Consider the following 18,373-nt stretch of genomic DNA (forward strand, 5'->3'; position numbering starts at 1 on the left):
CTTGGCATATCTGTAATTTTGGATTATTAATTCACAAACAGCAGTGCAGCGGATATCACGCGGAAATGCATGGCTCATTTACGAGTGCAAGCGAAAACAACCTCGTCTTTAGTGTTAAAATCCTTAAGCGCTGTAGCCCATTTACAGTAAAGCAGTCGAAGTTTTTTGGCTGCTTTACTAAGTAGACGCACAAGTCAAGCGATTAATTTCAGTTAAAAAAAGAGCTAATTGCAGTGTAACGAAAAGATGTAATGTTCATCATGTCACGAACGTGGGACAAGAAAATTTCTGAGAGAGAAAGAAAAAATCTTGGGTTTTTTCCCGTTGGCCATGGGGACTCACATATTTTCTTTGTCGCACGCTTGTGACAAAGTGAACGTAACATCTCTCAGGATATATTTTGAGAATGCGTTTGTGTAAGCTTGACTGGAAATAGTGAAAAAAAATAGGTGGGGTATACAGTAGTCAAGAGAGCTCAGACCGCAGTCCGTCTCAATTTAAAGTGAAATTTGTAATTTCATATGCATCCATAAAACCTGTTTTTAAGATAAGTGACTGAGTTGATCGACTCGTCAACTTTACCGATAAAAACCTTTTTTTCTGAAAACCATCCAAAAATTTACACGACAGCGAACTGACTGAAGTTCATTTCCGTGAAGTGTACGTGTTTCATTGCTGCAAACGTCAGTCTATGATAAAGATTAAATTACTTTAAATTTTTAAGATGACCAATACCAAACCAGTAATGACTCATTAACTCACAAAACGTTCCAATGAATTAAGACAATAGTAAATAGTATAGTATGACGCGATAGTATTCATCCGCGGAGGGCACTATCAGCCCATAGTGCCCGTCCGAGAAAAATACCCGAATGAACAGTGGTCGTCCGTGAATGTTTTTTGTAATGTTTCTACATTTAGTGGGTTTTTTGTCTATCGGCTCGTGTTCCCACAGCATTTCTCGTTCTCTCAAACTTCCACTCGTGTTTCTTTAACTCGATAGAAACACGGAAAATGTTTTCTATTTCTTAAGTTTTTATTTATTTTATTGCAGAAAGATGACTGGTGGCATGGACGGTGTAAGAATAAAGTCGGCTGGTTTCCTGGTAAGCCTGGGCTCTTATCATGCAGCATTCTCGTCCCCATAGCCCTTTCGTTTCTCCTTACCGGCTGGGCCTTGGCACGAGAAAACGAAGGGCTTTGGAGACAAGGGATTTCCAGTCCTAGATTCTAGGACTTACGGTCCTCATGTATGTAGTCATATACTGTAGCCTTCTTAGCCATTTGACATCAGCGTTTTCAAAAAGTCCCGTTTTCGCCGTCCACACTACACTACCTAGGAGGCGTTTTTAAATTTAACCACTTTGGAGAGCGTTTTTAAAAAGTACCGTTTTCGTTGAGCGAAAACACCGTTTCAGTGTGGACGGTTGGCCTATCCGGAGAAAAAAAGATGGTTTTCAAATTTACCCGGGTTAGTGTGGACAGGGCCTAAGGAAGTCTCTATAATTTGATAAAAAATTATCTTTTCTTTTCGTAGCATCTCATGTGATCTTAAGAACAGTAAAGGCAGTGCCAGATTATGGAAAACGGAAGTCGAGAAGGTCTACTGTGGGAGGGAAGGGTGGGGAAGGCGTCCCTACCGCACAAGTTACGGGTGAAGACGAAAATGCTAATGACAAGGTAAGCTGGCAAGAAATTAGACATTTTTTTTTGTTCGCCTCGCTAAAATGCCCGACAGTTTTGAGCTCAGCCAGACTTAAAATGTAACTTCTGCGATCTGTTGCCTAAAAAGGTTAACCGTGTTTGTAAGTACGGTTCTTAAACTTATTACTAATTCATCAAGTTTAAACAAAGAAAATCATAACCGTGAAGGAGGTTTAGATACCCAGTCTTAGTAAGGGTAGATGTGTACAATTTTCATGTCTCCCTTTACTCTGTATTCTTTGTTTCGATTGAGATGATATATCAAACACTCAACAACGTTTCATCGGCTAGCTATCCAAACAACTTGAATTTCGTCAATATACTCGGTTGCGCGTCGCATTTTAAACTCTCTTCCCGATGAAACACTATCTCTCGTGTTTGATATATTACTTCAAACTTTATTCTTATGCAAAAATCTTAGATAGGAAATGTTCGTTTCAGTAGCAGTTTTATACAACTGTACGTATATTTCATAAGACTCAAGGTGTCTCTTACCAAAGTAACAGAAGTTGTTTGTTTCTCCTGAATACTTCTGTTAACTGAGAGAATTTAAATTACACTCGTAATTAGACCAGCAAAGAAAATGTAAATGTCTAATGACAAGAAAAAATGGGTTAATGAAGGAATTTATTTTTCAACAACTTTAGGTGCAAGGTCTTGTCAAAGAGAAGAGTTCATCGTCTTTGAATCGGAAAGAAAATTCTTTTTTCCGTGAAAGGACATCCACTTCTGGAAGCCAGGCCCCGTAAGTAGAACACACCTTAAAATTGATTGGTGGTTTTACAGTAACTTTTATTACGTGTACATCAAAGGGACAGTATCCCGACTGATTATCGAAATTTCTCTTTCCAATTTCCAAATTGTATTGCCAAATGTCAAATGATAAAAAGCCTACAGTGCAAAACAGAACAAGTATAAAAGAACGCAGGAATACAAAAATGGACGTGGATAACAGTCAAAATTGATTTTGTGACAGGATGTCAAGAAATCAAAATTTTGAATCGATCTTTTAATCATTATATTTTCTTTTTAGTTGATATTTCTTTGTTTTCACCTCTTTTGGCGTTTTCTCTTTCTATTGTAAGATAATAAAGAAAGTTTTTAGCCAGCTGCAGGCTATACTTATTGAAATACGATATATCAGCCGGGACACTGTCCTTTAATCAGCGTTTCACAGTACACTTAAATTTTTAAGCTTAAATGGGTTTAGAGACTTAAATCCGTTCAGTAAAAATAGCGTTAATTGTAAAAATGTCCCATTAAGCCTCTTCTTCTTTGGAAGAAATATCTCAAACCTTCAATAAGACCAGTGCGGAAATTTTACTTGATTTCAATTGTAACGTTGATGTCTACGACACAGACTCTAATTGTGATTATCTTATTTTTTGTAGGGGTACACCTCCAGCCGTAAGAGGCCGGGTATGTAGAATTCACTAGCCATTTACATTAAACGATAGATTAACTTTTGTTTTATGGGAGCAATATTTTCAGATTTTTTAATCTTGCGGTTTGTTCGTGTATCAGATGAAATTAAAGAAAACAGGGGACTGGAGACGAGAGATCCTTGGCGACATGACTGTGATGAATGCAGAAGAGGTAACATCGTGTTTTTAAATAATGGTATTTAACAATTATTGGACGAGGTTGAGCAACATATCGTGATTTGTCAGTGTCTGGCAGATCAATTATTTGCCGAAGCCGAATTCGGCGAATGATTGATCTGCAAGACACTGACAAATCGCGATATTTTGCAATTACCGAGTTCTTAAAAAAAAATAAGTATGTTTATAATGGTTATGCACTTAGCTTCATATCTCAACGAGAAAGCTAGTTTACAGGCATGCCACTGAAACAGAGGAAACAAATAATTTTAAATAAACATGACAAGGTTAAAAATCCCAACAGGCTCATTTATCATTCGATAAATGAGCTTGTTATTGGCCTAGAAGAAATTTTAAATCGTTCTTCGACAGATCTAGAAAACGAGATGGCCATCTTTCTCGAAAGTAGACACCATTACGCATGAGCAGAATATTATTTGCAGCAAAGCCATTCTTTGTAGGCAGCATCCTCGTAACCAGGGTTTCCGTTACTCTTGACCAGCGGTCGAGAAACGAGCGACCATGGAAAGCTCCGATTTGCAGTCCGAAATATCGCACTACCCGTTGAATTACGCATGCCTAGCTTTCAAAAGCCTACGAACCAACGTTTCCTTGCTTCTTTGTTGTATTTATAAGACTTATTAAGGTACAAAGAAAAGTGCGTGTTGTTATTGTTGTTACAATCTATTTATTTTTATTTCAGTTACGTGAGTTGAACAATATCATGAGAGCAGAACTTAGAACGCCAACAGGAGGACGACGTTCCAAGAAACTGGTAATGATAATTTTTGTAATAACGATGCATAAATTGCTAAAGTTGAATTATTCGTTTAATAATTGATATTTTAAGCATGACGGGCATTCACCCCTAAATTGTTTGCAATTGAGTGAAAAAATAACAATAATTTTCAACACTGTAAATGTCTTGCAAAGAAAAAAAAAACTAAACAAAAACCCATACTAAGAAAATACAAATTACGTTAGTAGCCAAATAGTGAATAAAGTAACATTAATGATGAATAAATGGCTAAAAATTTCAAGAAAATATTAAAACTTGCAGTATTACTGGCATTCACCAGTAAATTGTTTAAAATGGCTGGCAATCACCGCATTGCCGAACGCCCACCATTCCCCACCCTTATCCCCACTCTCCACCCTTCACCCCCCTCCACTCCCTCCCGCTCAGTTGGGTATAACAACATTGTTACACCTCAAAATCAACCAGCTCTACTCAGGGAAGGAGCCTAAACTAAAAACCTTCTTAAGACATTAGAAATGTTTAGAGCGATTTTCGACTGAGTGTCGTGAAACCTAACCTGCGATCAGCCATTCCTTTTTTTCCCGGCTGATCGAAGGCTAAGTACAACCAAAACCAAAGTAATCACTCTTGCCAATCACATAGGGCGCAAACAATCCAGTAACCAATCAAAAATCGAAGCAAATACATGAAACCGGCACGAAGCGCGGGAAAACGCACACAAGCGAGCCACGATTGGTTTTGGGTTTACTTCTGATTGGTTAAGAAAGTGGCGCGAGCTTTTTTAATCTATTAATAAGCGCACTAACGCAAAACCAAATCAAACGCGAATTATCTTCGACACTCAAGTGAAAATCGCTCTAAAAACGCAATATTTCTATTCTATTTGCATTCATATTTTAACACTTCCTTCTGCTTTAAGAAAGGAAGCAGATTTGTCAGTGAACAATGATTTGTTCCTTCGGTGTCATTGTTATAGCACTAACATTTTTGTAGAAAAGCTTCACAACGTAGAAAAACGATTTTGAAACGACAAGAGAAGGTTCCATCGGTTTTTTCGTGAAAGTGAGTTTATGCGCTTTTGATCATTTTTATGTTAAAAGTGCACTTTAAATTATTATTATTATTATTATTATTATTATTATTATTATTATTATTATTATTATTATTATTATTATTATTATTATTATTATTATTATTATTATTATTATTGAGGAACAAGATCACGAGCTAGTGAAGAAAGTTTCTATCAGACTGAATAATGGAAAAAATGATCCCGTGTAGAAAAGTCTTCAAGATACTAGAGATACGGATAAGAATTGAGATATTTGACTAAATATACAAAGAGATCCATCAGGCATTTGTATTATTCATGTGACAAAGAGTGGTTATGTCAATTTATAGGGTACAAACTACACATACTGACAAAAAACATCTACTTCAATGTGTATACTTTGTTAGCTGTACAGCTAGTCACGAGAATACGTCCATCTGGGGCTGTTGCTATTTTAACAGGATCTGGTAAACAAGTGGCAGTTTTGCCTGTGAAGCGACCGTCTAAAGAAAATTGTTGAACTCGGTGATTGCAACGATCACATACCAGAAGATTGTTGAAGCTGTCCACAAGCACACCCCTCGGCTTGTTAAACTGTCCATCTTTATTCCCTCTTGTTCCAAGCTTGTACAAGAGAGTTCCTGATTGATCGAAAGCCTTTATGCAGTCGTTGTCTCCATCAGATACGAGAAACAGGTTTTCGTAAGGAACACAGCTTCTTGGAACTTTGAGTTTCTCTGGGCCGCTGTCTCCAAACATGGAAATAGTCTCGCCTTCCTGTGTTATAACCTGTATCCTATGATTGCCGCACTCGGTTACAACAATGCGGTGCTGTTCATCCAAACAAACATCAACTGGGAAAGAAAACTGTCCTTTTGCTGCACCATATTTTCCAAAGCTTTTTACAAAAGTTCCTGTCTGGACATCAAGGTGTTGCATTTTATTGTTTTCTGAGTCTGCAATCAGAATTTCGTTATCATTTAAAAATGTAACACCATATGGGTAGTTAAATTGTCCAGCGTTTTCTCCTTGGCAGCCAATTTTTCTTAAACAGTTGCCTTCTTGATCAAGTATATAAATACAGTGTGCACAGCAATCTGTTATGGCAATCTTTCCTTTCGTATTAACGGCGATTCCACGTGGCTCTCGAAGCTTATCTCCTTGAAACAACTTTAAGTCCAACTCACCGACTACAACAAGTTCACGTTCTTTCACGTGCACAGTAACAGGACATGTCGGAAGTTTATCGCCATTTATATTCACTTCAATGCTGTATGCGCCCGGTACATTTGGTGTAAAGTTCACTTTGAATTCACCGTTTTCTTTCTCTCCAACGATCACATTTGTGACGTCTCCAATGGGTTTAATGAGAACTTCAATTTGATTTTTGAGATCAGGCTGGTTACTTATTTCCCCCTCGGGTGTTCTTGGGCATAATATCAATTCTGCTTCTACACCAGCCTGAAGAGTTTGATCCAGTCCTTCCAGAGTGGAATAAATTGCATCAACTCCTGCGGTTTCGATATCGCCCAGTCTCAAGCCTTCTACAGAAGCCGCGGTAAATTTGATGAATGTAGTCTCCTGATGTTTTGGAACTACAATATCACGAAGCTCTTTAAATTTCTGTTTCAAAGTTTCCTTGTGTTGTATGATATCTGAGCTTGAGCTTCTCTGTACCAGATTTTGTGCAAACTCAACCGCTTGGTTCATTTGTTTGAGCAGAGACTGCACTTTCTCGTTGGCCGAGTTGATTTTGTCGAGTCTCGTCACGCGTGTCGTCTCGAGGGAAATTATCGCTTCTCGCTCGCGCTCTCGAATCTTTGCGATCATTTGTTCAGCTGCTTGCGAGACTCCACGTTTAGCGGTTGCGACATTAGTTTCCAGCCTAGAAATAGTTTCCTCAAATGTTCGAATCACATCCTTCAATGCTGTCTCATTTTCTCTTGTCAATTCAGCGTCCGCCATGATACTTTCCTTCTCGTGTCCAGCCGCTTTGTCGAGTAAAATAACTTCATGGTTTCGGTGATCTGTGACAATGCAGGCATGACAGACACAAGATTGACAAGGAAGGCAGAAAAATCTTGTGATCTCTCGCTCGTGGTACTGTTCCGAGCAAAACGGCTGTCGCTTTAACAAGGCTTCGTAATCTTCAGCTTAAAAGTCTTTCACAGGCATGACTTTGTGTCCTTCGAATTCAGCCTTCATAACTTCATGCGCACTCAAACAGTGGGAGCACATGAATCTTGCACAATCGAAGCAATAATGAACATCAGAGCTTCTTTTCTTACAATGAGCACAAGTTATGCTACTTCCATCGCCTATCTGTCGAACAGCAAGGAGACTCAGCAAACTGTTGTGGAAAAAACTGCTCGGCAAACTTTCGAAGCGGTTTCCTTCGGGTAAATCGATTTCGGCTCTGCATTCAGGACATGGAAACTGTCCTTGTCTGTTTCTCGCTCTTGCATGATTCGACAGACACTCGCAGCAAAATGTGTGAAGACATGATATGGTTTTGGGCTCGTTGTAGATATCGAGACAAATCGAGCAAGTGACTTGTTTCTTGAGGTTTTTTAAGAAGGACTCCATCGTTAGCGCTTGTCGAAGAATTCTTGCGAAACCCACCCTGTAAGAGCTATTGTTTGTGATTCCGAGAAAAACAGATTTTATGACGTCTACAGTACCTGACCTTTCCTGGTTAATTCGGGAACTCTATCACGCAAGACGATTGTTTGTAAAAATAATAAAAACACACTGCGGTGACAAACATGACAAGACAACGAATGTCGGAAAAAACGTCGATTTTGAACACTTAACGCTTCGTATGCTTCAACATACATCACTTCTGAAGATGTATGTTGAAGCATACAAAACGTAGTGTTTAAAATCGACGTTTTTTCCGACATTCGTTGTCTTGTCGTGTTTGTCACCGCAGTGTGTGTGTGTTTTTTTAGGCAGTGACGTCAGTCAAGCCTTATGCCAGTGGGCGGAATTTGTATCACTTTCTGTCGCCATCGCCCTGCAATGGACTTGCATCCCATTCAGGGGGGAGTAGAAATATTCCTAGACACTTAATGCTACCGAAACCGGGATAAGCTCCGGCAGTGTGGGCCGCTCGGCTCGTGGCTTCTCCTTCTGTCGCGATCGACCGATCAATAGGACTCAAAAGAACCGAATGAGTTAACAAGAAATCGCCGCAAAAAAACACGAAGCAAAATACTCCTGAAAAGTTAGATAGGACTGATACAAAGTATCAACGAAAGAGACAAATTATGTATTTGTGAGTTTTATTGAAATCAGTGGACAGACATGATCAGATCTCTTCATTTTCTTATCCAATGGAAACGCTTGACCTTGCGTGTCGCTCGCGAGAAGTATTGAATATCGTATATCGAATGTCACACTACAAGATAACGCAACTTTTTGTTGAACAATCATTCAACGCAGAAGTTGTCAGCTACTTTTATTTAGTATACGTTAATTTTTTAACAAATTTCCTGAAAATTAGTCAAGACCCCCTTGGGAAACGTCATCGCCTCTGCATGCACTGCATGCCGTTTATTTACTGAAGTTAAGAAGGCCTAAGAATAAGAGTGCCTACGATTGTTTGTATTAAAGATTTCACTTTGCGGGATTTCATGCAAGAGTAGAATTGTTTCGTAAACTGGCAATAGTTGTTGCTAACACTACCTTGCTGGTAAAATTGTTGGCTTTCCCTGTGTTTTATGACTCGTGTATTGAGCGCTTCTGATAGCGTGAGTATAGATCATTTTCACATGACGTCATTAGCTACTAAAATCCAAAACTAAAGAAACACCAAAGTTTGTATCTACGTCAGGCATAAGAGGTACTGAATTTATATCGGTTTACAACTTTTCAGCTCAATAGCGTCCTTGTTTGAAAACCGGCGCCTTTTGAACTTCGGAGTTATGACGGTGCATAACATAGAGTTACGATCATGTTTAACCTTGCGATCAGGCTTTCTTTTTTTTCGCGGTGGGAAGAAAAAGGGAAAGAAATCACTAAGACAGATTTTGAGTAAAATAGGAAAATGTAATATTTTGCCTATTTTAAAAATAGCGCAAAATTTTATTTTATTGAGCATGAATGTTTAATCGAAGCCAATTTCTAATTTCGGAAATTTTGAGGTGAAACTACTAATGCCCAGTCCCCTCTTGAGCACTCGGTCGTTCGTTTTGTCTGTTTATTAGCATTTTTATCGTTCAAATGTCGCATATGATGGTTGTACGCTGTAACAAACAGAAATAAAAGAAAGATAAAACATTTCTGAACATTTTACAAACGAGTTAAAAGCTGGGCTCATTTACTCCCTCAAAACTGTTGTAAGCATTTTTTACTTTGACAACTGCTTACCACGTTCACTCTTCCCCCACCCTCCCCACTCATCCGCTTTCTCACCCTCCCTTCCCTCATTTCATTGAAAGGTTATTTTCAATGAAGGTCAAAATCTAATTTCTCCTAACAGTATCAATACATTGTCAAGCAGACAGGAGATGAGAATATAAAGAACATCATCAACTAGAGGCAGGAGCCCATTACCTGGAGCGTGCAACTTCCATACTGCATATGTGAAACGGCGTTTTCACAAGTACATTGACACAATGTGATTTGCGCGATGCAGTCGTTGTGTCACCCACAAATGACCACTGCTCACCATTAGAGTTCTCAGTAGCTCAGTGGTTAGAGCGTCCGACTAGTTTTTGCAGTTCAATTTTAAGAAAACAACATTTTATTGACCATTTTTTAATTTAAGATCTTATTTCGAATACAGATTTTTTTTTTTTAAATTAGTTTTTAATAAGTAGTTTTTTAATTGATAATTCGTTTCTTATATATTATTGTATATCGTAGGTTTTTTATTGTGTATCTTAGATTTTTTTTAATGCTTGTAAATAGGAGGGCCACGAGTTTGTTAGCTTTATAGCTATTAAGTGCTACCCTCTATAAATAAAGACGTTACTTACTTACTTACTTACTAAGGTCGTGGGTTCGAGTCCCATCTGTGAACTCAGAATTTTTTTTCTGAGTTCTTTCTCTCCACACATCAATCCATTATTATTATTTAAAGTTATTTTTAGATAAGATTTTCCCGCGAATTGGTTTCGGCAGGAACCCGTGTTTTCGGATGTCAATCACAAGCGATTTCGTAATAGACTGTTGATACGTAAATAAAGTACCTCGTCCACGAAGGAGGTCAACATAGCAGATACGTGCGAGGAAACTTTTTCGGAGTGTTCTGACGGCATTTCAAGCAATGATTTCAGTATCTTCTCGCAAAGTAGTAGCTGTCTTCATCGGAAGCAGTAATTTTCGCAGAAAAGATTTGGCTAAAATAACTTTACTTTTGAAAACGCCGTTGCACGTATATACGGAAGTTGCATGCTCCGGGTAATGGGCTGCTGCTAAAGGATATTCTCTTTATGTATCGCCAAATTCTTAGAACGAACATTAAAAGAAATGTATGGGAATAAGTAAGGAGAATTTGCAACTGAAATGGTTATATTCTTCCTGGTTGCAGGGTCCTCTAAGATTTGGCAGTGACGACGATTCAATGAGGTATAATGTAAATTTTGATTTTTTTTCTTGGGGTTATTTTTGACTTTATAGACTGAATTATTTTTTTTAATCAAAGTGGATTACAGTAAAAACCCGCGTATAAGAACAAGTGGATTAAGAACACCCAGGCCTGATTTTAGGAAATAAAGTACCATTTATATAAGAACACATTCAGCCTGAAAAATGAAAGTTGTTCTTATATGGAAAAATATCAAAGATCAACACTACTTTTCATTGCACACATAATAGTTCCACCCCAATTACAGTACAGTATTGCCTTGATTTATCAATTTTATTAAAATTAAAATACAATTGTGTGCATATATATTGATTTCATCTATTGGTAGCCTAGTATGTTCCTTATTTTAAGAAACTTTTTTTAAGAACACTTAAGAACACTTACAGGCTGATTTTGCAGATTATAACCCTTTATATAAGAACCAAATCAGCCTGAACCGCCAAAATAGGTGTTCTTATACGCGGGTTTTTACTGTATGCGCCAATTATTTTATTCACAAATAATGCTTTTTTCTACTACCAGAGACTGTCCAATCAGCGAAGACCACGAACTTATGGATATCAACCAAGGTGTGTATAATATCTTTTAATTTCAAATTTTATATTCATTTGCTGTGAACATTTCGATATTCTGATGCTAACTTGTAAAACAATATAGCCCGCCCTATGAGTTAAGCTCTGTAAAAAGTATAAATTACCAGACCCGTGAATTCCACGTGAAACCGCTCTTGAAAAAACGTTATCACTCGATTGAGGAACAAGAACTGCAAGCAGTTTATAATCGTGCGGGTAATGTTTGACCACCTGACCTCTTTCAGTGCTTTGGCTTAAAGGCACGGAGCCGCACAGTAAAATCTTTAGAAAAGCAGTCACTTGAGAAACACACAAGTCGTGTTTGCGTTAGTCACGGAGTGAACGTGACATGAATTTCCTTTACCACGTCATCTTTTGCTTTTTAAAACCACATGCCTAGCCGGAAAAATGCCTGCTTACGCATGCAAATATTTATTTTGTTCCGAATGTTCAATAGAATAAACTCAAACCAGTTCATTTAAAAGAAAGCCAAATCACGCCAAAATAAAGAGTAGACTAAGACCATCCCATTGTGTTTCTCCGTTTAGCCTCTTCCGACAAGCTTTTGGTAATTCCCCTGGCGCGATGACGTGTATCCCGTGCTTTGGCACATTCTTGCTGAGCTTGCAACTTACGTTTCGATAACGTTTCGATTCTCAAAATACCGTAAACTCAAAACAAAAATTGGGATATCCAGAAAATAAGTCGTCGTTTTGCAATATTTAACACGTTCCGGGTAAATTGTACGACTTGTACTCGCTCCGAGCCAAACGCTTGAGTAACACAACAATAAATATTTCACACAAACAGAGCGCAGAGTATTCAAACAGAAAATAGGTGAATGATTATTTATAGCTACAAGCGAGAGATCGCGTGACATGGGTCTGATGTAGTGGTAGTTTTAAATAGCTTGGACATGTCCAAGCGGTCTTTGTTTTCGCTATGTGATTATATTCAGCCCTCTTTTCTTGTAAAATATGGAATGAAACAAAATTATACATTTCAGAGAGCAGAGTGTTCGTGTTAAACGCGAGTGATCGGCTGATCGCTATTAAATATTAAAGCTTGCGTGACCGTGACAAAAGAGCCGGCTGGGCCGCGTGGGTCTGGATCGATTTACCGACAAAAAAAAAAAAAAATTCCGTGCAGATTATGAATCGGGCCCAGGCCCCGCCCGATTGATAACTGCAATCCTGTTTTCTTTGTGTAAGTAGTCCTATTTTTTGGGAAACGTTCAAATTCAGATAAAACGCGACTGTTCTTTTTTCAATTTTACTCGTTGCTCTGATACAATAATAAATGAAATCTGGTTTCTTTTTAGGCACCACAGAGTAAACAAAACAACGCGATACAAATATTGTGCAGACTTCTCACTTTGAGTTGCAATTCCAAACTAAATTCCTAGCTTCGATAGCCAATCTAATTGTGCGTTTTGCCAGGGCTCTGTGACACTATTCGGCACTAGATTTTTTCCTCGGAAACACTGTTGTTTTTTGAACGAAATTATTGTTTGTTGCTTTCTTACAGGCAGACCAAGCAGTGGCATATCACTGGATCCTAGGCCCTACTCTGGTCGTTATTTGGGCAGATCTGGGAGCCCGCGGTTTGGTCAAAATGCGGTCGGTCCTTTAAGCAGATTACGACCTGAAAGTGGAAGTAGCGGTGAAAGGTCACCTGGAGTGAAAATACCAAACGTTGAGGTAACTGGATCACATAAAACCCAACAATAATGGTTTGATTTTTAAGAACAGTACTGGCCAAGTAATACGGGCAACATTTTCATTTGACTTGTCGCGCAACATTGTTGCATTGCAAGTTGCAAGTTACCCGTATTACTACTGCGTGCTGAACTTGTCACGCAACAAATTTCAGTGTTGCAAGTTGAAAAAAAATGTTGCAAAACTCGGTTCTACTTTGTGCAACATTTTTGCTGCAACTTGCAACACTGAAAAGAAAAGAAAGACTGGCCATAGCGTGACCTAACCGCTTAAACGTGACTTGGCACTAGCGTGACAATCCCCTTAACATGGTATGTTATAGCGTGACCGAGCCCTGTTATCTCATCGATACTGAGTAGGAACCAGCGTTATTTATTATTGTGTGTATATTTTAGTTTTTCAGCCCTGGTACACCTACCCCACCCTCCACATACACAGATCAAGTAACATCCTCATCAACAAGCAGTAAAAGGCTATCTCCTGGGCCAGGAACGTCGCCAAAACACGACAAGAAACCCAAACAAAAATCAAAAAACGGCGAGATGCCGGAGTGGATGGTAAATTTTGTCGAAACGAACAATCTTATTGTCGGTAAAGACGTCAAGTTGGACGAATCAAAGGCGAATAGTCGACGGCGTTCCTCGACTACAACTTCCGGTACAGGGACAATAAAAACCGGAACTCGAACTGGAACCGGAACCGGAACTAGAACGTCCGGTTCAGGATCCCCGCGGACCACCGGAGGCACTACCGGGACGAAATCCCGCGCGTCTCCGGGTGTGGCCAAGAGAGGGGGTACGAGTCCCTCGGGAGCACGGAGTCCTAGTGGAAGGCCTGTTACTCCGGGTAAAGGGACTAGTAGAAAGTCAGTTCCGCAGTAGATCGCTTTTACATTCGAACTTTAGAGTTAGTTGAAAAAAAATTCTGGCGTGACAGAAAAAGGACAAGTATGTGCGCGTGTGGTGAATGAAACTCAATCGGACGACAGTTGGTCACGCAATACTTGTCGCGTGAGAGAATAACGATATCAATCTTCAGGCAATAACATACATTCGTTAGCAGGGTCTATTGCTTAATTATTGTCGTGAAGGCATGGGGTCAAAAGATCCCGTATTTGATAGGCCGTCCCTTGATACAAAGCGTCCTATTGAATCTTAATCTACTCAAGTTGTTTAGGGAGTGACTGCAACGAGCCTGCCCTAGGAAAAGTTATATTGTTTAGAAAAAAGCCTTTTTCTGTTGTAAAATAACATATTATCTTCAGAGTTACTGTTTTCAGTCGGGGGAACAAGTGCCATTTGATGGCGACATCACTTCTTCGAGAAGTGACTGAGCTTGCGGTTTTCGTTCCAGAAGTTGCTAAGCAACATGACATATTTATTCGCGCGACGGCTTTTGGAGTGTTTGTGTGCTGTTGCGCTGGTTTTTGATTGGATGAAATAATTCGGAAATACGTTCCAAAACCAGCACTTATTCTCCCGACTGATTCTTCTAAATTTTTGACAGATTAAATGTAGCTAAGTTGAGTGGATCCTGAGAACGAGTTTTCACCAGTCCCCACTCTGAAAAAATTCCACTAATGAAGAAGACTAATAAGTAAAATGTACATAGGGTTATTTATTTTTTTAATTGTTTGTGCATTTTTGATTACATATTTTGGAGGATATTTCTTATTAAAAGCACTTGAAAAAGATCTGTTTCCAGAAGTATTTGATTAAAATCACTCTATTCGGTTCCGTTACTCTTCCATAGGAAAAGCACGCGTTGGCGAATGATTATATTTGTTTAAAATACATAATGACATAATGTGATTTGCGCGATGCAGTCGTTGTGTCACCCACAAATGACCACTGCTCACCATTAGAGTTCTCAGTAGCTCAGTGGTTAGAGCGTCCGACTAGTGTACGGAAGGTCGTGGGTTCGAGTCCCATCTGTGAACTCAGAATTTTTTTTCTGAGTTCTTTCTCTCCACACATCAATCCATTATTATTAAAAATTACTTTTCCAAATAAATTCGCTAACTGACGGTTAGTTTGTTTCTGTAATACCAAGTTTTAGCAAACAAACGAAGCTAACTCAACAACATTAAATATAAAAGCTTATAACCGCCAAAACCAAAACATGCACTTCTAATAATTCACTGTAACGTAAGTTTGATACTTACACCCAGAGGACACGAAGCGCCATTTTTAAAACGCCCGCATAGTACTTCTTAATGTCAAACAGAATTTGGTTAATGAGAAACGAAGTAAGGACCCCATTGTAATAAAATGCGAATATTGGCCGATCTAAAAGAGGTGTGACGTTGACTTCTGCACACATTAGTGGGTGTGACATCCTGTCTATTGTGTGTAAGTATCAAAGTCACGCCATTTTTAGATGGCAAATATCCGCATCGCATTAAAACAATAGAGATCCACCTCTAAAATGGTCAGTTGAGGTCGCTACTGACTAGCTTATTATCCATTACCTATTGTTTAAATATTCATAGCTTTATATTTCTTCAAAAATGGAATTTCCCGACTCATCGTTCGTACGCTAGAAAGGGTGTGACCACGTGTCTATTGTGTGTAAGTGTCAAAGTCACACCTACTTTAGATCGGCTAATATTGGCATTCAAATATTTCAACATTGAAACAATAGGCTCTACCTGAAAAAAACTGACCATTTTTGAGGTGGACCTCTATTGTTCTCATACTGAAACTACAAAGATGCAAATATTAGCCGATCTAAAATAGGTGTGAACTTGACACTTTCACACAATAATCACGTGATCACACCCTTTCTATCGCACACACAATTGCTCGGCAAATCCCCCTTTTGTACGAATTATTGAGGAATGAATATTGAAACAATAAAAGTTGGTTAATGAGCCACGGAGTATGGACCAAGCTGGCCAGTTTTGTAGCTGGACCTTATTATTTTAATGAAATGCGAATATTAGCCGATCAAAAAATGGAGTGACTTTGACACTTGCGCACTACAATGGGTGTGACTTTCTGTCTATTGTGTATAAGTGTCAAAGTCACACCTATTTTTAGATCGGCAAATATACGCATCGCATTAAAACATAAAGATCCACCTCTTAAATGCTCAGTTTAGGTCGCTACTGACTAGCTCATTATTCAATCCCTATTGTTTAAATATTCATAGCTTTATATTTCCGCTAAGAAGGGGATTTCCCAACTTATTCTTTGTCCGCTAAAAAGGGCGTGACCATGTGTCTATTGTGTGCAAGTGTCAAAGTCACACCTATTTTAGATCGGCTAATATCGGCAATAGAATATTTCAATACCAAAAACAATAGGCTCTACCTGTAGAAACTGATCATTTCTTGAGGTGGACCTCTATTGTTCTCACACTAAAACTAAAAACATGCAAATATTAGGCGATCCAAAATAGGTGTGAACTTGACACTTTAATTCAATAATCACGTGATCACACCCTTTCTATCACGTACAAAATTGTCCAGCAAATCCCCCTTTTGTACGAGTTATTCAGGCATAAATATTGAAACAATAGAAGTTAGTAAATGAGCCACGGAGTAAGGACCAAGCTAGCCAGTTTTATGGATGGACCCTATTGTTTTAATGAAATGCAAATATTAGCCGATCTAAAAGAGGTGTGACTTTCACATTTGCGCACAACATCGGCTAATATCGGCAATAGGATATTTCAATAAAAAAACAATAGGCTCTACCTGTAAAAACTGATCATTTTTTGAGGTGGACCTCTATTGTTCTCACACTAAAACTAAAAACATGCAAAGATTAGCCGATCTTAAATAGGTGTGAACTTGACACTTTTATACAATAATCACGTGATCACACCCTTTCGATCGCGCACACAATAGTCCGGCAAATCCCCTTTTTGAACGAGTCATTCAAGCATGAATATTGAAACAATAGAAGTTGGTTAATGAGCTATGGAGTAAAGACCAAGCTGCCCAGTTTTGTAGGTGGACCCTATTGTTTTAATGAAGTGCGAATATTAGCCGATCTTAAGGAGTGTGACTTTGGCACTTGCGCACAACGATGGGTGTGGTTTCATGTCTATTATGTATAAGTGTCAAAGTCACACCTTTTTTTAATCGGCAAATATCGCATCGAATAAAAGCAATACAGATCTACCTCTTAAATGGTCAGTTTAGGTAGCTACTGACCAGCTCATTATTCAATCACTATTGTTTAAATATTCATAGTTTTATATTTCCGCCAAGAAGGGGATTTCTCAACTTATATGTTTGGGCGCTAGAAAGGGCGTGACCATGTGTCTATTGTGTGCAAGTGTCAAAGTCACACCTATTTTACATCGGCTAATATCGGCAATAAAATATTTCAATAATAAAACAATAGGCTCTACCTGAAAAACACTGACCAATTTCGAGGTGGACCTCTATTGTTCTCATACTAAAACTACAAAGATGCAAATATTAGCCGATCTAAAATAGGTGTGATCTTGACACTTGCACACAATAAATACGTGATAACATCCTTTCTATCGCGCACACAATTGTCCGGCAAATCCCCCTTATGTAAGATTTATTCAGGAATGAATATTGAAACAATAGAAGTTGGTTAATGAGCCACGGAGTAAGGACACACTGGCCAACTTTGTAGGTGGACCCTATTGTTTGAATGAAATGCGAATATAAGCCGATCTAAAAATGGAGTGGCTTTGACACTTGCGCACAACCATGGGTGTGACTTCCTGTTTATTGTGTGTAAGTGTCAAAGTCACACCTTATTTAGATCGGCTAATATACGCATCGCATTAAAACGACAGAGATTCACCTCTTAAATGCTCAGTTTAGGTCGCTACTGAGTAGCCCATTATCTTATCCTCTGTTTAAATATTCATGGCTTTATATTTCCGCTAAAAAGGGGATTTCCCAACTAATCATTTGTGCGCTAGAAAGGGCGTGACCATGTGTCTATTGTGTGCAAGTGTCAAAGTCACACCTATTTTAGATCGGCTAATATCGGCATTTAAAAATTTCAATTTTAAAACAATAGGCTCTACCTGAAATACTGACCATTTTCGAGGTGGACCTCCATTGTTCTCATACTAAAACTACAAAGATGCAAATATTAGCCGATCTAAAATAGGTGTGAACTTGACACTTTTACACAATAATCACGTGATCACACCCTTTCTATCACGCACACAATTGCCAGGCAAATCCCCCTTTTGTAAGAATTATTCAAGCATGAATATTGAAACAATAGAAGTTGGTTAATGAGCCACGGAGTAAGGACCAAACTTGCCAGATTTGTAGGTGGACCCTATTGTTTTAATTAAATGCAAATATTAGCTGATGTAAAAAGTGTGGCTTGGGTGTCACTTCCTGTCTATTGTGTGCAAGTGTCAAAGT

At 38.6% G+C, this 18,373-nt stretch overlaps 1 protein-coding gene and 1 pseudogene across 2 annotated transcripts in view; one reads left to right on the forward strand and one right to left on the reverse strand.

Annotated features, from left to right (window-relative positions):
• LOC144630002 (uncharacterized) overlaps positions 1-14,011 on the forward strand; it is a 47,368-nt gene extending 33,357 nt beyond the window's left edge. For both annotated transcript variants that reach the window (XM_078488266.1, XM_078488267.1), the window contains 10 exons: positions 1,055-1,106; positions 1,538-1,680; positions 2,352-2,449; positions 3,096-3,123; positions 3,229-3,300; positions 4,009-4,080; positions 10,653-10,690; positions 11,232-11,278; positions 12,809-12,981; positions 13,395-14,011. In XM_078488266.1, coding sequence (XP_078344392.1) covers positions 1,055-1,106; positions 1,538-1,680; positions 2,352-2,449; positions 3,096-3,123; positions 3,229-3,300; positions 4,009-4,080; positions 10,653-10,690; positions 11,232-11,278; positions 12,809-12,981; positions 13,395-13,880 — 1,209 coding nt within the window. In that variant the 3' untranslated portion in view covers positions 13,881-14,011. The remainder of the gene's footprint in view (positions 1-1,054; positions 1,107-1,537; positions 1,681-2,351; positions 2,450-3,095; positions 3,124-3,228; positions 3,301-4,008; positions 4,081-10,652; positions 10,691-11,231; positions 11,279-12,808; positions 12,982-13,394) is intronic.
• On the reverse strand, positions 5,286-7,788 carry LOC144630004 (E3 ubiquitin-protein ligase TRIM45-like; annotated as a pseudogene).
• Positions 14,012-18,373: the final 4,362 nt, after the last annotated feature.

This window comes from Oculina patagonica, chromosome 11 (genome assembly GCF_052425735.1).
Source record: "Oculina patagonica isolate OP01 chromosome 11, crgOcupat, whole genome shotgun sequence".
Classification (NCBI taxonomy): Eukaryota; Metazoa; Cnidaria; class Anthozoa; order Scleractinia; family Oculinidae; genus Oculina; species Oculina patagonica.